A 15,435-nucleotide genomic window follows, 5' to 3' on the forward strand; every position below is an offset into this window, starting at 1 on the left:
ACATATATAACATATTGTAGACATATGCAATGTATTTTGAATAGTTTGTTTATTACTTAAATATGCATATTTTTGGCAATAATTAATATTCTGTAGTGTGTTGCTAATTTACTAATTAGAGTTTAGTGTTTTCACTGGTATAAAATTTACCTGGATATCCAAACATACTGTTACAGCACAATCCTAAGGCTCACCTTCCTGCTAGTTTCCACCCATCCCACCCACCTAAGAGGCCACTTGATCCCTTCCTAAGGATTTCCATATGAGAGCTACGCTGGTGGCTGAGCCTGGCAAGGTGTGGCAAGGCTGCAGCAGGAAGTACATGGCCCCCGTCCCCTGACAACTCCACTATCATCACCCAGTGATCATGCTGCCCCTCTTGACAGGCCTGCACATGGCAAGCAAAGGTGCAGCCAATGCGTGGGCTGTGATCTCCACAACCTGTTGACGCCTCCCCCCACCCCCAGAGAGCAGGCAGCAAGGGACCACAGGCCCCTGTGAGCATGGTGCCCATTCCCTGCTGGGTGCAGGTGGGCTGTTGATCCCCCACCCTCTCACAAATGCCCCGCAGCGCAGCTTGTGAATGTCAACTCCTCACCTGCAGAGAGCAGGTACTCTAGGTGCATAGACCCCCCCCCCAATCACACTTGCTGCACCCCCACAGAGGTACCTGTTCTGAGAGGGACCCCATACACGGGAGTGGGGAAACTGTGCAGCCAAGGGGCAAGTGGGGCACCCCCACCCTGCAGTCATCAAGAGTCAGGCCAGCAGTCAAGGCACCACTCACCTCGAGAGACCCTTTGTCCCTTCTTGGAAAGTGCACCAACTGCGAGGGAGGTGTAGGTTGACTGCCTCATTGAACAGGAAGGAGACAGTGTGGGGGGATCTAGCCGAGGTGGCCCTAAAGCACACCAGTGGAGTGGCTGCAGGGTGCAAACTTCCAGGAGGATGAGTAGGGGGCTGCAACTTGCTCAAGGGAATGCTGTGCTCATTGGTGGGGGCCATGCTCACTACTGGGGATGACCTTGCACTGTGCTCCAGACCACATCGGCAGGTGAGGGTATGAGCCCGTTTGGTGTGGTTAAGAGCGTGGGACTCTAATCTGGAGAGCCAGGTTTGATTCCCCACTCCTCCACTTGAAGCCAGCTGGGTGATCTTGGGTCAATCACAGCTCTCTTGAGCTCTCTCAGCCCCACCCACCTCACAGGGTGTTTTGTTGTGGGGATAATAATAGCATACTTTGTAAACTGCTCTGAGTGGGTGTTAAGTTGTCCTGAAAGGTGGTATATAAATCAAATGTTGTTGTTGTTATTATTATTATGAGAGAGGGTGCTGGCATTGTTGAGTTTATTGGTCATGTTAGTCATCTTGTTAGGCTATTCATTGATTGTTAGCATGAATTGGTAAATATGTTTTGTTCTGTAGCAGAAAATCCTCTTTGTGTGATGTTCATCCACATGTACATTGGTAGGATCTACTCTATCCATGGGACTAAGGGCTGCTTTTCACATTGCATTTCTGTGTTGTGGAAGTCCTTCCAAAGGACTGAAAGTTATTCAACAAAACCTTTGTCTCCTTTTTTGGTGCATGCATGTTGTCTGTTACATTTCAGTGATATTTTGGGAATGAAAACCCATTTTAAACTACTAATACTATACAGAAACTGTTCATTAAATACAAGTGGGGATTTGCAAGGAATTACGGGGACCATCTCATTTCCACTCTTCCACTATTCCCTTCCTTGCCCCCCAGCTTCCTTCTCTCCTTCCTACCATTCTTTTTCTTTCCACTTGTCTTTACCTCTGCCCCTACCCAGCAACCTCTCCTCATGTCCCAGTTGCATGCTGCTTGCTGAGCCAAGCCCAATTGCATGGTGAGGAACCAGCAAGGACTTACAGGGGGTGCTTCAGTTTTCTTTGTATCCTCTTCCAGACATTATTTCATCTTTCCCTTCTCCTGGGAGCCTCTATATGCTCACCTTTTCCTATATCCTTCTGTCCTTCAAACCCACTAAACAATTTACATTTTATCTGCCCCCAGGGCTTTTTTTCTGGGAAAAGAGGTGGTGGAATTCAGTGGGTTGCCCTTGGAGAAAGTGGTCACATGGCTGGTGGCTGCCGCCCCCTGATCTCCAGACAGAGGGGAGTTTAGATTGCCCTCTGTGCCGCCGAGCGGCGCGGAGGGCAGTCTAAACTCCCCTCTGTCTGGAGATCAGGGGGCGGGGCAACCAGCCATGTGACAATTTTCAAGAGGTCCCAGAACTCCGTTCCACCGCGTTCCTGCTGAAAAAAAGCCCTGTCTGCCTCCCATCTGCACCTATATTTCTTCATTTACTTCAATTGTATACTACCTTTTTCCACAATGGAGACACAAAAAAGCTTGCATTGTTTTCCTTGTCTCCATCTGGAACACAGATAAAAGAACTTTGTGAAGGAATGTGCTTCACTGTTTCATATATATGATTGACTTTCATTATGTGGATGCCCAGATGATCCATACAGAGACAAGCACGGTTCCTTTTGGACTTCTTATGGTTATTACTGTACTCTTTGAGAATCTGGAACCTTATAGTGTTGAATTTTGTATAGATATTGATTGTATTTATTGAACTTAGGAAATAGTATTATTTATTCACTAAGAGCACTTTGCACTTCAAAAAGTAATAATGAATTAAAAATGTAAAAAATATATTTAAATATCTGTATACTTGATTGTTTAACAGAATCAAGCAGCCAAGCTTGTGTTAGTCATAACAGGTGGTAGCAAGTCATCCAATTGTTGACCCTGGCCCCAATGAGTCCTCCCTCAAAGGCAAAAACAGCCCCCAAAAAGGCCCTGTCCTCTCCCCTACCTTTAACTGACAGAAGCCAAGCCTGGAATATTGGCTAAACTGTTATGGTTGCCAAGCAACAGCCACTGAGAGCATCTGGTTAAAGTTACAGGTAAAGGTAGGCACGGACCGGAAAATGGACCTAAATTTGAGATAGATTGTCCTGGTTCATGGTTCATGAACACGCTGTTCGTGGGACTCACATTTTTCACAAACGTTGGTCTGTTTGGGCCGGTCTGTTGTTCTGTGGTCCGTGAGTCCGTACATCCTGGCACCGATCTATCAATTCCCTAGACAATGGAGGGGATGTCTGCAGACCTTCTGCAGCCCTTAAAAACTTGATAGGCAGCTCTGGCTGCCAACCAGAGAGTTTCCATTCTGCTCTATGCAAAGGAGCAAGAATTAATTCCCTAGGCAATGGAGGGGGTGGATGTTCTGCAGCCATGGGAACACCAATCTCAGCCCTCAAAACCTTGATAGGCAGCTCTGCTTGCCAGCCAGAGAGCCCCCATTCTTCTCTATGCAAGCAAGGAGCAAGAATTAATACCTTAGAAGATGGAGGGGATGGACGTTCTGAAGCCATGGGAATACCAATCCTAGGCCTTAAAACCTTGATAGGCAGCTTTGCCTGCTAACAAGAGAGCTCCCATTCTTCTCTATGCAAGCACAGAGCAAGAATTAATTCCCTAGAAAATGGAGGGGATGGACATTCTGCAGCCATGGGAACACCAAACCTTGGTAGGCAGCTCTGGCTGCCAACCAGAGAACTACCATTCTTCTCTATGCGAGCAAGGAACAAGAATTAATTCCTCAGGCAATGGCTGGGAAGGTGTCTGTGTGGTGAGTGAGGAGGCTCTTCCCCCATCCTTTTCTGTTTGATTTTGCTTCATTGCAACTTTTTGGTGCTGCAAACCAATGGAAATCAATTGGCATTTGTGACTTCTAGTATCTACTGGATGTTTCCTGGAGGTGGCTGCTTTGGGGTCTGTAACTTGGACCTCCGAAATGCAATCTTGACCACACTTGGAGGGTGGCTGGAGGAAAGCTGGAGGAAAATTACAAACTAGAGTTAGTTCTATGGTTGTTGTGGGTTTTCCGGGCTGTATTGCCGTGGTCTTGGCATTGTAGTTCCTGACGTTTCGCCAGCAGCTGTGGCTGGCATCTTCAGAGGTGTAGCACCAAAAGACAGAGATCTCTCAGTGTCACACTGTGACACTGAGAGATCTCTGTCTTTTGGTGCTACACCTCTGAAGATGCCAGCCACAGCTGCTGGCGAAACGTCAGGAACTACAATGCCAAGACCACGGCAATACAGCCCGGAAAACCCACAACAACCATCGTTCTCCGGCCGTGAAAGCCTTCGACAATACATAGAGTTAGTTCTCTTTCCTACACACAGTGCAATCCTAAAAAGAGTTACTCCAGTCTAAGGCCATCATTTTCAATAATCTTAGACTGGAGTAACTCTTTTTAGGATTACACTGTAAAACTAGGATTATACCATGCGTTGAAATCCTAGTTTTCAGGAAAGAAAAGGAACTATAGTTTGTGATTCAGATGAAAACACAAATTGTGGATTGCGGTTGAAGAAGAAATTATTGATTTTTTTTTTTACCCCCATACTACTGAGCCATACCCCTTTCAGTCCCTGCCAAAAAAGACTGGAGACTATTTGATACTGCAGTATTAACAGCTAGAATTGTATTAAGATGATTCAATTATAGCATTAAAAATATTGACCAGTATTCCTGCAGAATTGTTTACTGTGTGATGTTCTGGCTCCCCCTTATAATTGATGCATGGCTTACATACACAAGATATAAAGAACTAGTTTAAGCTGTCTCATCTGACCGGCAGCAGCATTCTAGAATTTGTAGAACTCTTTCCCAGCCTTTCATTAGGCAAGATTGAACCTGACATGTTATATACAGAAAGCATCATCTCTGCCACTAATCTGTGGTGGCAGATAGGTTCACCTTCAATGACAGCCAGCAATTTTGACAGTCAACAGCAGGATTAAAGGCACTAACTCTTTGGATTCCTCAACTAAAAAGGATTCTGTTTTAGTTTACAGGTAGGTGAGCCAGAAGTCCTTTTGTGTGAGATCAAGCAGGGGTTAAATAAAGAGCATAGTGTGTAGTGGCTGGAGTAGTGGACTAGGATCAGGGAGATGCCCACTCTGCCATGGAAGTCCAGTGTGTGACCATGAGCCAGTCACACACACTCACCCTAACCTTCCTCACAAAGTTGTTGGAAGAATAAAACCAGAGAGGAGAACAATGTAAGCTGCTTTGAGTCACCATTTGGGAGAAAGATGAGGAAATAAGTAATAATAAATAAAAGAAGTAAAAAATTGAACTTTCTTGTTGTCAGAATGGACTGCTGAGTGGGAGGAGGGAAACAGAGGGATAAAGATCTGCAGTCCCTGTGTCCATGGATTGCTGAAGAAGGGAGCTCTGACTCTTGAAAGCTTACACTCTGAACATCTTGTTGGTCTCTAAGGTGCCACTGGATTCAAATTCTGCTGGATGCAACCAGTAAATGGTGTTACTATGTCAGTTTGTCTGTGACAATGAATACAATGTTTCATGAAACTCTTGACTGCCTTTTCCTGCCAATGTGACAACATGACACTGTAGCTCTCCAACTTGCAGGTTCTTTGGATTTCAAAAATACATTCACTTTACCCTTTATTCTGTTTGCAGCTTTGTTATATGCAACCATTTTTGGTAATGTGACAACAATCTTCCAGCAAATGTATGCTAACACAAATAGATACCATGAGATGCTGAACAGCGTCCGGGACTTCCTGAAACTCTATCAAGTGCCCAAAGGCTTGAGTGAACGTGTGATGGACTATATTGTTTCTACTTGGTCAATGTCCAGGGGAATAGATACTGAAAAGGTGAGGTATCATAACATTGGAAACTTACTATCAAACAAATGTTTCTTCTTGCTGTTTATCAGTGGCTGGTATTGGTAATTGCAAACCTGTGTTTCCCCAATTACATAAAACAAGGAAAACTACTGATATCTTTCAGCTGAGGTAAGAATTGAACCAAAGATCATTTCCCCATGGTCTAAAAATAGTGTGATACTCATGGAAGGCTGCTGCATCCATTTACAAAGAGGCAGGCAGTGATGATGGTGCTTTCATGGCTGCCTGCCTCCATTTTGTAAATGGATGGCACCAAAAATCATGCAAAGAAGCCTTCCATGAGTATCACACAATTTTTAGACCATGGGAAATGGCCAAAAATACATCTCAATTAGTTTTCCTTAATTTGAAGCTGTACTTAATGTAGGCATGAGTACTTGGTTCCAGCAACCTGTGGACACAAGGATCATCAATCTATTCCATGTTCCCTTCCCCTGCAGCACTTTCAGACTCTGGGAAAATATATTGTAAGATGGTTGTTGTGGGTTTTCCGGGCTGTATTGCCGTGGTCTTGGCATTGTAGTTCCTGACGTTTCGCCAGCAGCTGTGGCTGGCATCTTCAGAGGTGTAGCACCAAAAGACAGAGATCTCTCAGTGTCACAGTGAGAGCTCTGTCTTTTGGTGCTACACCTCTGAAGATGCCAGCCACAGCTGCTGGAGAAACGTCAGGAACTACAATGCCAAGACCACCGCTATACAGCCTGGAAAATCCACAACAACCATCGTTCTCTGGCCGTGAAAACCTTCGACAATATATATTGTAAGAGTCATGGGATTGGCATGGACAATTAGCCATGTGGATTCATGAGGCTGATGTGGGGAGGGGTGAAATTGCCCTCTTATCCCTCTTTCCTCAGCAGAGCTGCACTGATGGAAGAGGCAGAAAGGATGGTTTTGCTATTTCCCCCATCACCATATAGCTGATAGTCCAGGAAGGACCCAGTGAGGTCCAAGATCCTGAAATAAACTTCCTTGAGGTTGGAAAGGATTGTTGGGGTAGAGAAATGTGGGAAAGATATGCAACCATCAGTGTCTTCCACTGACAGATCACTAGATCCAATCCATTGTTTTGAATGCTGTAGAGACCTCTAATAGATAAACCTGGCTTTTCATGACCCAAAGCTCTCAGAGACATCCCAGAATTTGTACCAGATATGAATGTAGAATTTTGGAAGTGCTGCTTGGTATGGTACTTAAACCAATATGTGGCTTTCACATGTCTTCTGGTCTACTGCCAGGTTGTTATAAGCGCAAAGAAGAAAGAACTATGAACAGATGGAAAGAAAGAGATCCATCCCCTTACATAGTTCTGCACGTCTGATATTTTTGAATGCAAAATCATTTAATAGTTCATTAAATAGCATACATTATGCATGTTGCCAAATTTTTTTTATTTCCAAAATTAACTTAAGAAATGTTAAATTGTATTTGATGTAGTTTTACTTTCAAGAGTAACTTTAATGAATATGAAAAATATATTGGGACTTTATAACACAAGATATTAATATCTTGATACATATCATATATAAAACAAAATTGTTTAAATGACTATAGCATGAACTAACCAATATGAGATTGAGTAATAGCTGTACTGGTCCATAAATCTTCCAAGTCCAGTTCTCAAGCGCCACTAACTTTACATTAGGCATAACTTCAAGAATATCACAAAATGAATAAATCATGATATGGCTTCTGCATCCCTGCTGTTTCATTTAATTTAATATACACTCTAAACAAGTGTATCAAATGTGAATGTTATCTTCAGAATCTGTCATCATTTTAATTGTGTTACCTGTTTGCTGTGGCACAGAATATAGAAAAACTAAACTAGTGAAAGCCATTAAATTTTTCTTTTGATATATAAATCTTGCCAATGTTATTCTTAACAGCTTGAACAACCATAGCCATTAATATAAACAAACCATAGTAAACCATGCCATCTAGACTAAAAAATACATACTGATGAATGGGTGGTAAATTACAATGATAATCCAAACTTTTGGCCAAAACTCCTAAATAATCTTTGGTATTCCACTTACATAAAAGCAGATAGGAAACTGCAGTCTCTGATGGATGAACTGCACTAGACTTCATCTTGGCAAACCTTCACTTGGTAAGATAATGAGAATTCAGGGAAAGGTGGGTACTGCAGTGTTTAGTTGCTTTTATGTCTTCTGGTTCTCCCCTGCAAATGCTTCCTTTGCAATTTCCCCCTTCTGCCAGGCTTAATTCCAGTTTGGGGTCCAGCTGGGGAAAGTATAAATTAAAGGAAGAGGATTTGCCCAGGAGATCTGCGTGGAAAAAAGGGTTTCCTCTCACAAATTGATTTTTGCCCCCCTCCCCCCCCTCTGTTATTAGCATTACCAAGGAAAACAAACTCGGAAGCCCCATAGTTCTATTTTATCTTCTGGTCATGGCTTCAACATTAGGCAAAGTTGTTTTAAAGCATATTAAATGAAAGAGAGTTTCTTATAAAGACAGCTGTTGTAGATCTTTCACACTTGTCCCAATTGACAAAAAAAGCTTGAAAACACACATTATCAGCGCAGTCCTAAACAGTTACGCTCTTCTTTGCCCACTGACTTCAATAGACTTAGAAGGGTGTAACTATGCTAAGTATTGCACTGTAGAAGAATTTTTTCTTTTGCAAATCTCAAGCCCCAACCTAGGTTGAACAGAAAGCACAACACAGCCAAAGTAAAAACCCATTCCATTTATTTCAGTGGGAGAGATTTACAGTGCTGCCCAAAGCAAAGTTACATCCTTCTAAGTCATGGACTGGGAAGAGTATAACTCTGCTTAGGATTGCACTGATAACCATATGCTACATTTTGGTTGAATCCTGTTTCATGCATACAATTTGGGGGCTAAAACTAAATGATATATTGCAGGCCAATCTATGTATGTTTAGATGGGAAATGCAAATGGTGTAATTTCATTGCTGTTCCCAAGTGTATGAGTCCCTGTTACAGGTTAATTCATTTTCTGATTGCAGAGCTTAAAAGAAATTTGGACTGTATAGTCAAAATATCTAAAGCGTTTGTACTTAATTAGTGCATTGTTTTTCAATGAGTATGCCTATTAAATGTGAGAGATTTCTGTTCTGTTGATTTTATTATCTTAAAAACCTTTGAATATTTGTAAAGCCAGGGTCTGTCTTAATGTTGAAGAGCTTTTTAGTTTCATGTTTAAGATGATGATGAGTGCAAAAGTCAAGCAGGGATTTTTAACAGGCTCATAAACTTGCTTGCTGTGGCAGATCCCTATTGAAAATGAACAAAACCACAAAACGTACAGTCATATTTCATTGCTTCAAACTGACACGTTATAATTGATATTTTTATTATAATCAGTCTTTTTATTTCTTCTATATATGCATTTGAGGATGCCTCAGTTTATTCTATAAAATTTAAATGTCTGTTCATCTGTGGTATATAGTATTAGGAAATCAAATTAATTGGAGTTCAAAGCAAGACATGAAAATATTGCTGAAAGCTCTCTCTCCCCAGACCGGTAGGGTACATATTGCTTTAGTTAGAGAAGTACAGAATTTAAAATTTGTTCCCAAAGCATATCCAGAAGTTCAGAAGCAGATAACTAGCATCTATTATCACAAGGACATGTCAAGATTACTAAGAAACTGAATTTTACCCCATAGTAACAGTTTGTTGAAATTGAAACAAAATCAGCTCTCCCAGGAAATTAGACTCCCACTAGAAACAAAGCCCGTTGTGGGGAAAAAATACAATGGGCTCTAGAAAGGGGAGAGGGGGCAGGCAGGCATTCCCTCCTCCTCCGTCACTGATCCCAGACGGTGAAGGACTGGGGTGGGCATTGCCACCTGCTCCACTCCTGATCCCAGCCGGGTGAAGGGGAAATGGGCATTGCCTTCTGCTCTGTGCCTGATTACGGCTAGGTGAAGGGGGGCAGGCATTGCTGTCTGCTCCAAGCCTGATCCCAGCTGGGTGAAGGCGGGGTGGGCATTGCCACCTGTTCCTTGCTTGTTGAAGGGAGGAGCGAGCACTACCTTCTGCTCCTTGCCTGATCCTAACATGTGAAGGTGGGTGGTGGGCTTTGCTACATGCTCTGCTCCTCATCCCAACTGGGTGAAGGGAATGTGGGCATTCCCACCTTCTCTGCTCCTGATTCCGGCAGGTTGAAGGGGGGCAGAGATTGCTGCTTGCTTGGCTCCTAATTCTGCACCAAAAACAACAAAGGAAGCAAGCCAAAAATATATTGCCCTATGTACAAATTTACAATAAAAATTACAACAGTGAATAACAGTTTGGTACAACAACCATTAGGAGCAAGAAAAGTTCCATCAAATTTCTTCAAGCATTCAACAGGTAAGTGGTTCTGTTTATAGTCACGTCGCTGTTAATTCATGATGTCCCAAGGTCCGTAGGAGCTGGTTGAAGACATCAAAGAACGCTGAGTGGCAACGAGCTTACCGGTCCAATCTAATTTGGCTCGTTTCAGGACAAATCCTTCATCAGGCCACCAACTATTTCAATTCCAACATAATCTTAGGACGTGAAAGAAACCATCCAAGTACAGAGTAAATGCAAAGTCCATTCAAATGGACCTTTGAATGGACTTTGCATTGACTCTGTACTTGGATGGTTTCTTTCACGTCCTAAGATTATGTTGGAATTGAAATAGTTGGTGGCCTGATGAAGGATTTGTCCTGAAACGAGCCAAATTAGATTGGACCGGTAAGCTCGTTGCCACTCAGCGTTCTTTGATGTCTTCAACCAGCTCCTACGGACCTTGGGACATCATGAATTAACAGCGACGTGACTATAAACAGAACCACTTACCTGTTGAATGCTTGAAGAAATTTGATGGAACTTTTCTTGCTCCTAATGGTTGTTGTACCAAACTGTTATTCACTGTTGTAATTTTTATTGTAAATTTGTACATAGGGCAATATATTTTTTGGCTTGCTTCCTTTGTTGTTTTTGGTGCAGCTTTACTGAGGAAGCTTCTTCCCTCTTGGTTTTTGTGGCTCCTAATTCTGACAGGCTGAAGATGCATGCTCAGTGCCTTATTCCAGTCAATTGAAGGGGGCAGGCATTTGCACCTGCTCCACTTCTTGTCCCATCTAGGTGAATGGAAGAAGGAAATTGCCTCCTGCTCTGTGCTGATCCCACCCAGGTGAAGGCACTGGGTGGGCACTGGCATCTGCTCCACTCCTGATCCCAGCTGGGTGAAGGGGGGTGGACATTGCCACCTGCACCGCTCCTAATACCAGCTAGGTTACAGCAGGGGGTGGGCATTGCCACTTGCTCCACTCCTAATACCAGTTGAGTTAAGGTGGGGTGTGTGTGCATTGCCACTTGCTCCACTCCTAATACCAGCTGGGTTAAGGCAGGGGTGGGCATTGCCACCTGCTCCACTCCTGATCCCAGCTGGCTTAAGGGGACAGGCATTGCCACCTGCTCCACTCCTAATACCAGCTGGGTTAAGGTGGGGTGGGCATTGCCACCTGTTACGCTCCTAATATCTGCTGTGTTAAGGTGGGGGATGGGCATTGCCACCTGATGCGCTCCTAATACCAGCTGGGTTAAGGTGGGGCAGGCATTACCACCTGCTCCTCTCCTAACACCAGCTGGGTTAAGGTGGGGAGTGGGCATTACCACCTGTTCCACTCCTAATATCAGCTGACTGAAGGGTGAGTGGGCATTGCCCCCTGGTCCGCTCCTAATATCAGCTGGGTTAAGGTGGGAGGTGGGCAATACCACCTGCTCCACACCAGATACCAGCCGAGTTAAGGCGTGGGGCAGGAATTGCCACCTGCTCCTCTCCTAATACCAGTTGGCTGAAGGGGGGTGGGCATTGCTACCTGCTCTGCTCCTAATATCAGCTGGATTAAAGTGGGAGTGGGCATTGCCACCTGCTCTGCTCCTATTACCAGCTGTGTTAAGGCAGGAGGTGGACATTGCCACTGGCTCTACTCCTAATACAGGCTGAGTTAAGGCAAAGAGTGGGCATATCTATCTGCTCTGCTCCTGATCCCAGCTGCGTGAGGGGGGGGGGGCGTTGCCTGTTGCTCTGTGCTGATCCCACCCAGGTGAAGGTACTAGGTGGGCATTGGCACCTGCTCCACTCCTGATCCCACCTGGATGAAGGGGGGTGGGCACTGCCACCTGCTCTACTAATACCAGCTGGGTTAAGGTGGGGGGTGGGCATTGCCACCTGATCCACTCCTAATACCAGCTGCCTGAAGGGGGTGGGCATTGCTACCTACTCCAGTACTAATACCAGCTGGGCTAAGGTGGTGGTGGACATTACCACCTGTTCCACTCCTAGTACCGGCTGACTGAAGGGGGGGTAGGCATTGCCCTCTGGTCCGCTGCTAATATCAGCTCAGTTAAGGAGGGGGTGGGCAATTCCACTTGCTCTGCACCAAATACCACACAGGTTAAGGTGCGGGGAGGGCATTGCCACCTACTCTACTCCTGTTCCCTGCCTGGGCTTCCCAGCATGGCATGTTTTCTGGAGCAACATGTTGAGTTACCTGGGCTTTCATCTGCAGCAGCTCCCTCTGGTGGTGCACCAGGGTATAACTTGAGTTGTCTGAAACACGCTTACTCAATTATATAGTAAGATTCTTCAATATGATTGAGGATTTGAGAAAAGGATACCCCCATGCTGTGTGCTGTCAACAAATCAGTATTTTGCAAGTTACAGAGACTGAAAGAGGCAGGGCTTAAGAAAAGTCCATCAGGGATGCTTTCTCACCTTTCTGGGCTAGTCTGGCCAGGAATTGTGAATTCGTCCTAGAGGACTTCAGAACTCTTAAGGGTAAATAGGCCCCTAATCAGAAAGATTCTGTTAATCTGAGCAGTGGACAAGGAAATACACTTAACTTTAATATGTCTGCTTTGTTGTTATGACATTCTCTCATCCTTAAACAGCAGAAATGGCACTAGAGGCATTTTTAAAATTCAAAAGTAACTAACTGGTTTATTTATTTTAGAAAGGAAAGGTCAGGTGAAATAGGAGGTTGAAAATTTCTTAGGTAAAATCAGGACATGCACAGACTTTAGTTCTTATGCTCTTCACAGATACTTAAAGGCTTTTGTTTTGAGGCTTTTGTTCCCTTGTTTCCCCCCAAACACTCTAGTTTACTTTCTTTTAGTATACCCTTTCTCTTTTGAAGTTAGGAATTCTGGTACCCACTTTCTAGTACCCCAATCCTATTCTCTTCAAACACCAGTGCTTTCTTCAGCCATTAACTGAATCTGAAGGTCTCCACAAGCAGTTTCCAACCACATCTGACCAGGGATCTCTTCACTCTCCAGAGCTACCTCCCTGTTTGACTGGGTAGAGAATCCTTAGAAGATCTATCCCCTTTCTTTGGCCCATTTGGGAGTCTATTTCCCAAACCTCCTTGCCAACTTTTCTCCAGTTCTCCTGTCAGTGTTAAAACTGCTCTCTGTTAGGACTCTGTCTCCCAACTCTTCACATTGGATTCCTCTCTGCTAGAACTGAAAAACAGAACTTCCTCTTTCCAGCTCATGCTACCCAATCAGATCCCTTGGAGTAGCCTGTCAGTCAGTGCTCTGATTCTGTGAGGGATTAACCCTTAATCGTCCTGCAGGTGTGTGTACAGCACTTCCAGGCTTTTAAAACATGCAGTCCATCACAGTAATCTGTCTTCCAATATGAAAAATAATAATGGTAAGTTGGTAAAGTGTTAATAGGTAATATGAATCATAGATGGATTTTTACAAGAGGGGCACATTTGTCCTTACCTTTTAGAATTTTTAAAAGAAAGAATGAATGAAAGTATATAGGGAATGTAACACATTAAGATTTTTTGCACACAGGAATGATTCCTGAAATGTTCTTTTAGGTTTTACAGATTTGCCCAAAGGATATGCGGGCTGACATCTGTGTTCATTTGAATCGTAAAGTTTTTAAGGAGCATCCTGCATTTAGACTGGCTAGCGATGGATGTCTGCGAGCTCTTGCAATGGAATTTCAGACTGTTCATTGTGCTCCTGGGGATCTTATTTACCATGCTGGAGAAAGTGTGGACAACCTTTGCTTTGTGGTTTCGGGGTCCTTGGAAGTAATCCAGGATGATGAAGTTGTTGCAATTCTGGGTAAGATTTTGTTGTACTTTGTTTTTCTATGTACACAGTTGCATATATGTTTTATGTACTGTATGAAATCTATTCAAAAGGTCTAATGAATACTTAAAATATGCAGCAGATTATGGTGATAGAAAGTGTCAAGTCACAGCTGACTTATGGCAACCCTGCAGTGTTTTTAAGGCAAGAAATGAACAGAAGTGGTTTGCCATTGCCTATCTCTGTGTAGTAACCCTTGACTTCTTTGGTGGTCTCCCATCCAAGTCCTGGTTAGGCTTACCTGGGCCATCCAGGTCAGGGCAACATTAGATTATATTTAATATATTTATGAAAACTTTTGACTGAGTGCAGGGGTGTTACTTGAAGGCCTTCACAGTGGTAAATGGGGTAAATGTAATACGGTATTTTCAACAATCTCTCTGTTGCTCTGAAGCAGGATGTTAATATGCTCCAGGAATTCACCAGTGTTCAACACATTATTTTTTTTCTGAAATGAATACAGAGCATTTTCTAAGCCTCCACCTTCTTGGTGCCACTGTACATAGTCCCCTTCATAAAAGCAGCAATTAATTTCAGCAAGAACCTTTTGAATCCCCTTAAAAATAAAGGTTGTAGCTTGAGAGAACAAATGGAAACGATCTAGACTGACAGAACGAAATTCTTCACTGATGTGCCTCTTTCATATGGTCTTTTCCACACCATGACATGCTCTATGCATACCTCTGGAAGCAGGGGAGAGGTTGCTGCCTCTACTGTATTGATCAGAAGTGTGGTACCTTGTCTAGAAGGTTCTACATCTACAGTGTCCTCTACAACAGATGCATCATCCTGTGAGCAGAAGCTGGCAGCTCTCCCTGTGCACCTGCATCACCCTTCAGTTCCTGAGGAGGAGCTGTGTTGTGATAGGAGAGTCCTCTGCATTCCAATCTTCCTGAGAGATTGGTGGGAAAGTGGTGGATGTCCTATCCACAGAGGCACTGTCAGGACTTCCATTATCTATTTCTATGGAATTATCACTACACTCAGAGTAGCAGTTACTGCTTTTAATGTAGGCTTCAAAACCAATACTCTCATCTTTCGAGTGGCCCAAAAATGTTTAAAAATTCAGCTTTAGCTGTCCTTTAGGCTTTTGTGCATTCACTGAAACCTCTTGCTCCTTCATTCAGTTCTTTGAAGATATCAGAGAGCTCCAAAGTGTGTTCAATATACAGTCTATAGGGCACAAATGAATTTTGCTGAGGATCATATTTATCTTTTTGGAAATGGGGGCTCCAGGATCAGCAGTGTGCTTTTAATAACCAGATGTGCATGGTCAGCATCATATATGTCAGGTCCAGCACTTAGAGAAACAGGACATTCAATTTACCTTTATGGAGTGACACCTGTTTAACTCGCAGGTTTGTGTTAAACTGTCCCTTACTGACATTCTATGTAGAGGTTTTTCTGGATCCTGATGCAGCTGCACTTACCCCTGGAGCAATCTCTGTGAGGAAGCAAATAGGTTCAAATTCACTTAGTCTCTAAGAATAAGCACTGCTGTATAGCTTCTGAGAGTTGTACCAATT

At 43.6% G+C, this 15,435-nt stretch overlaps 1 protein-coding gene across 1 annotated transcript in view; it reads left to right on the forward strand.

Moving 5' to 3' along the window:
* The window catches only part of KCNH1 (potassium voltage-gated channel subfamily H member 1), a 402,220-nt gene that overhangs the window by 174,079 nt on the left and 212,706 nt on the right, over window positions 1-15,435 (forward strand). Inside the window, exons 8-9 of the mRNA XM_054982129.1 lie at window positions 5,536-5,735; window positions 13,630-13,882. Coding sequence (XP_054838104.1) covers window positions 5,536-5,735; window positions 13,630-13,882 — 453 coding nt within the window. The remainder of the gene's footprint in view (window positions 1-5,535; window positions 5,736-13,629; window positions 13,883-15,435) is intronic.

The sequence above is a fragment of the Eublepharis macularius genome, chromosome 1, assembly GCF_028583425.1.
Source record: "Eublepharis macularius isolate TG4126 chromosome 1, MPM_Emac_v1.0, whole genome shotgun sequence".
NCBI lineage: Eukaryota > Metazoa > Chordata > Lepidosauria > Squamata > Eublepharidae > Eublepharis > Eublepharis macularius.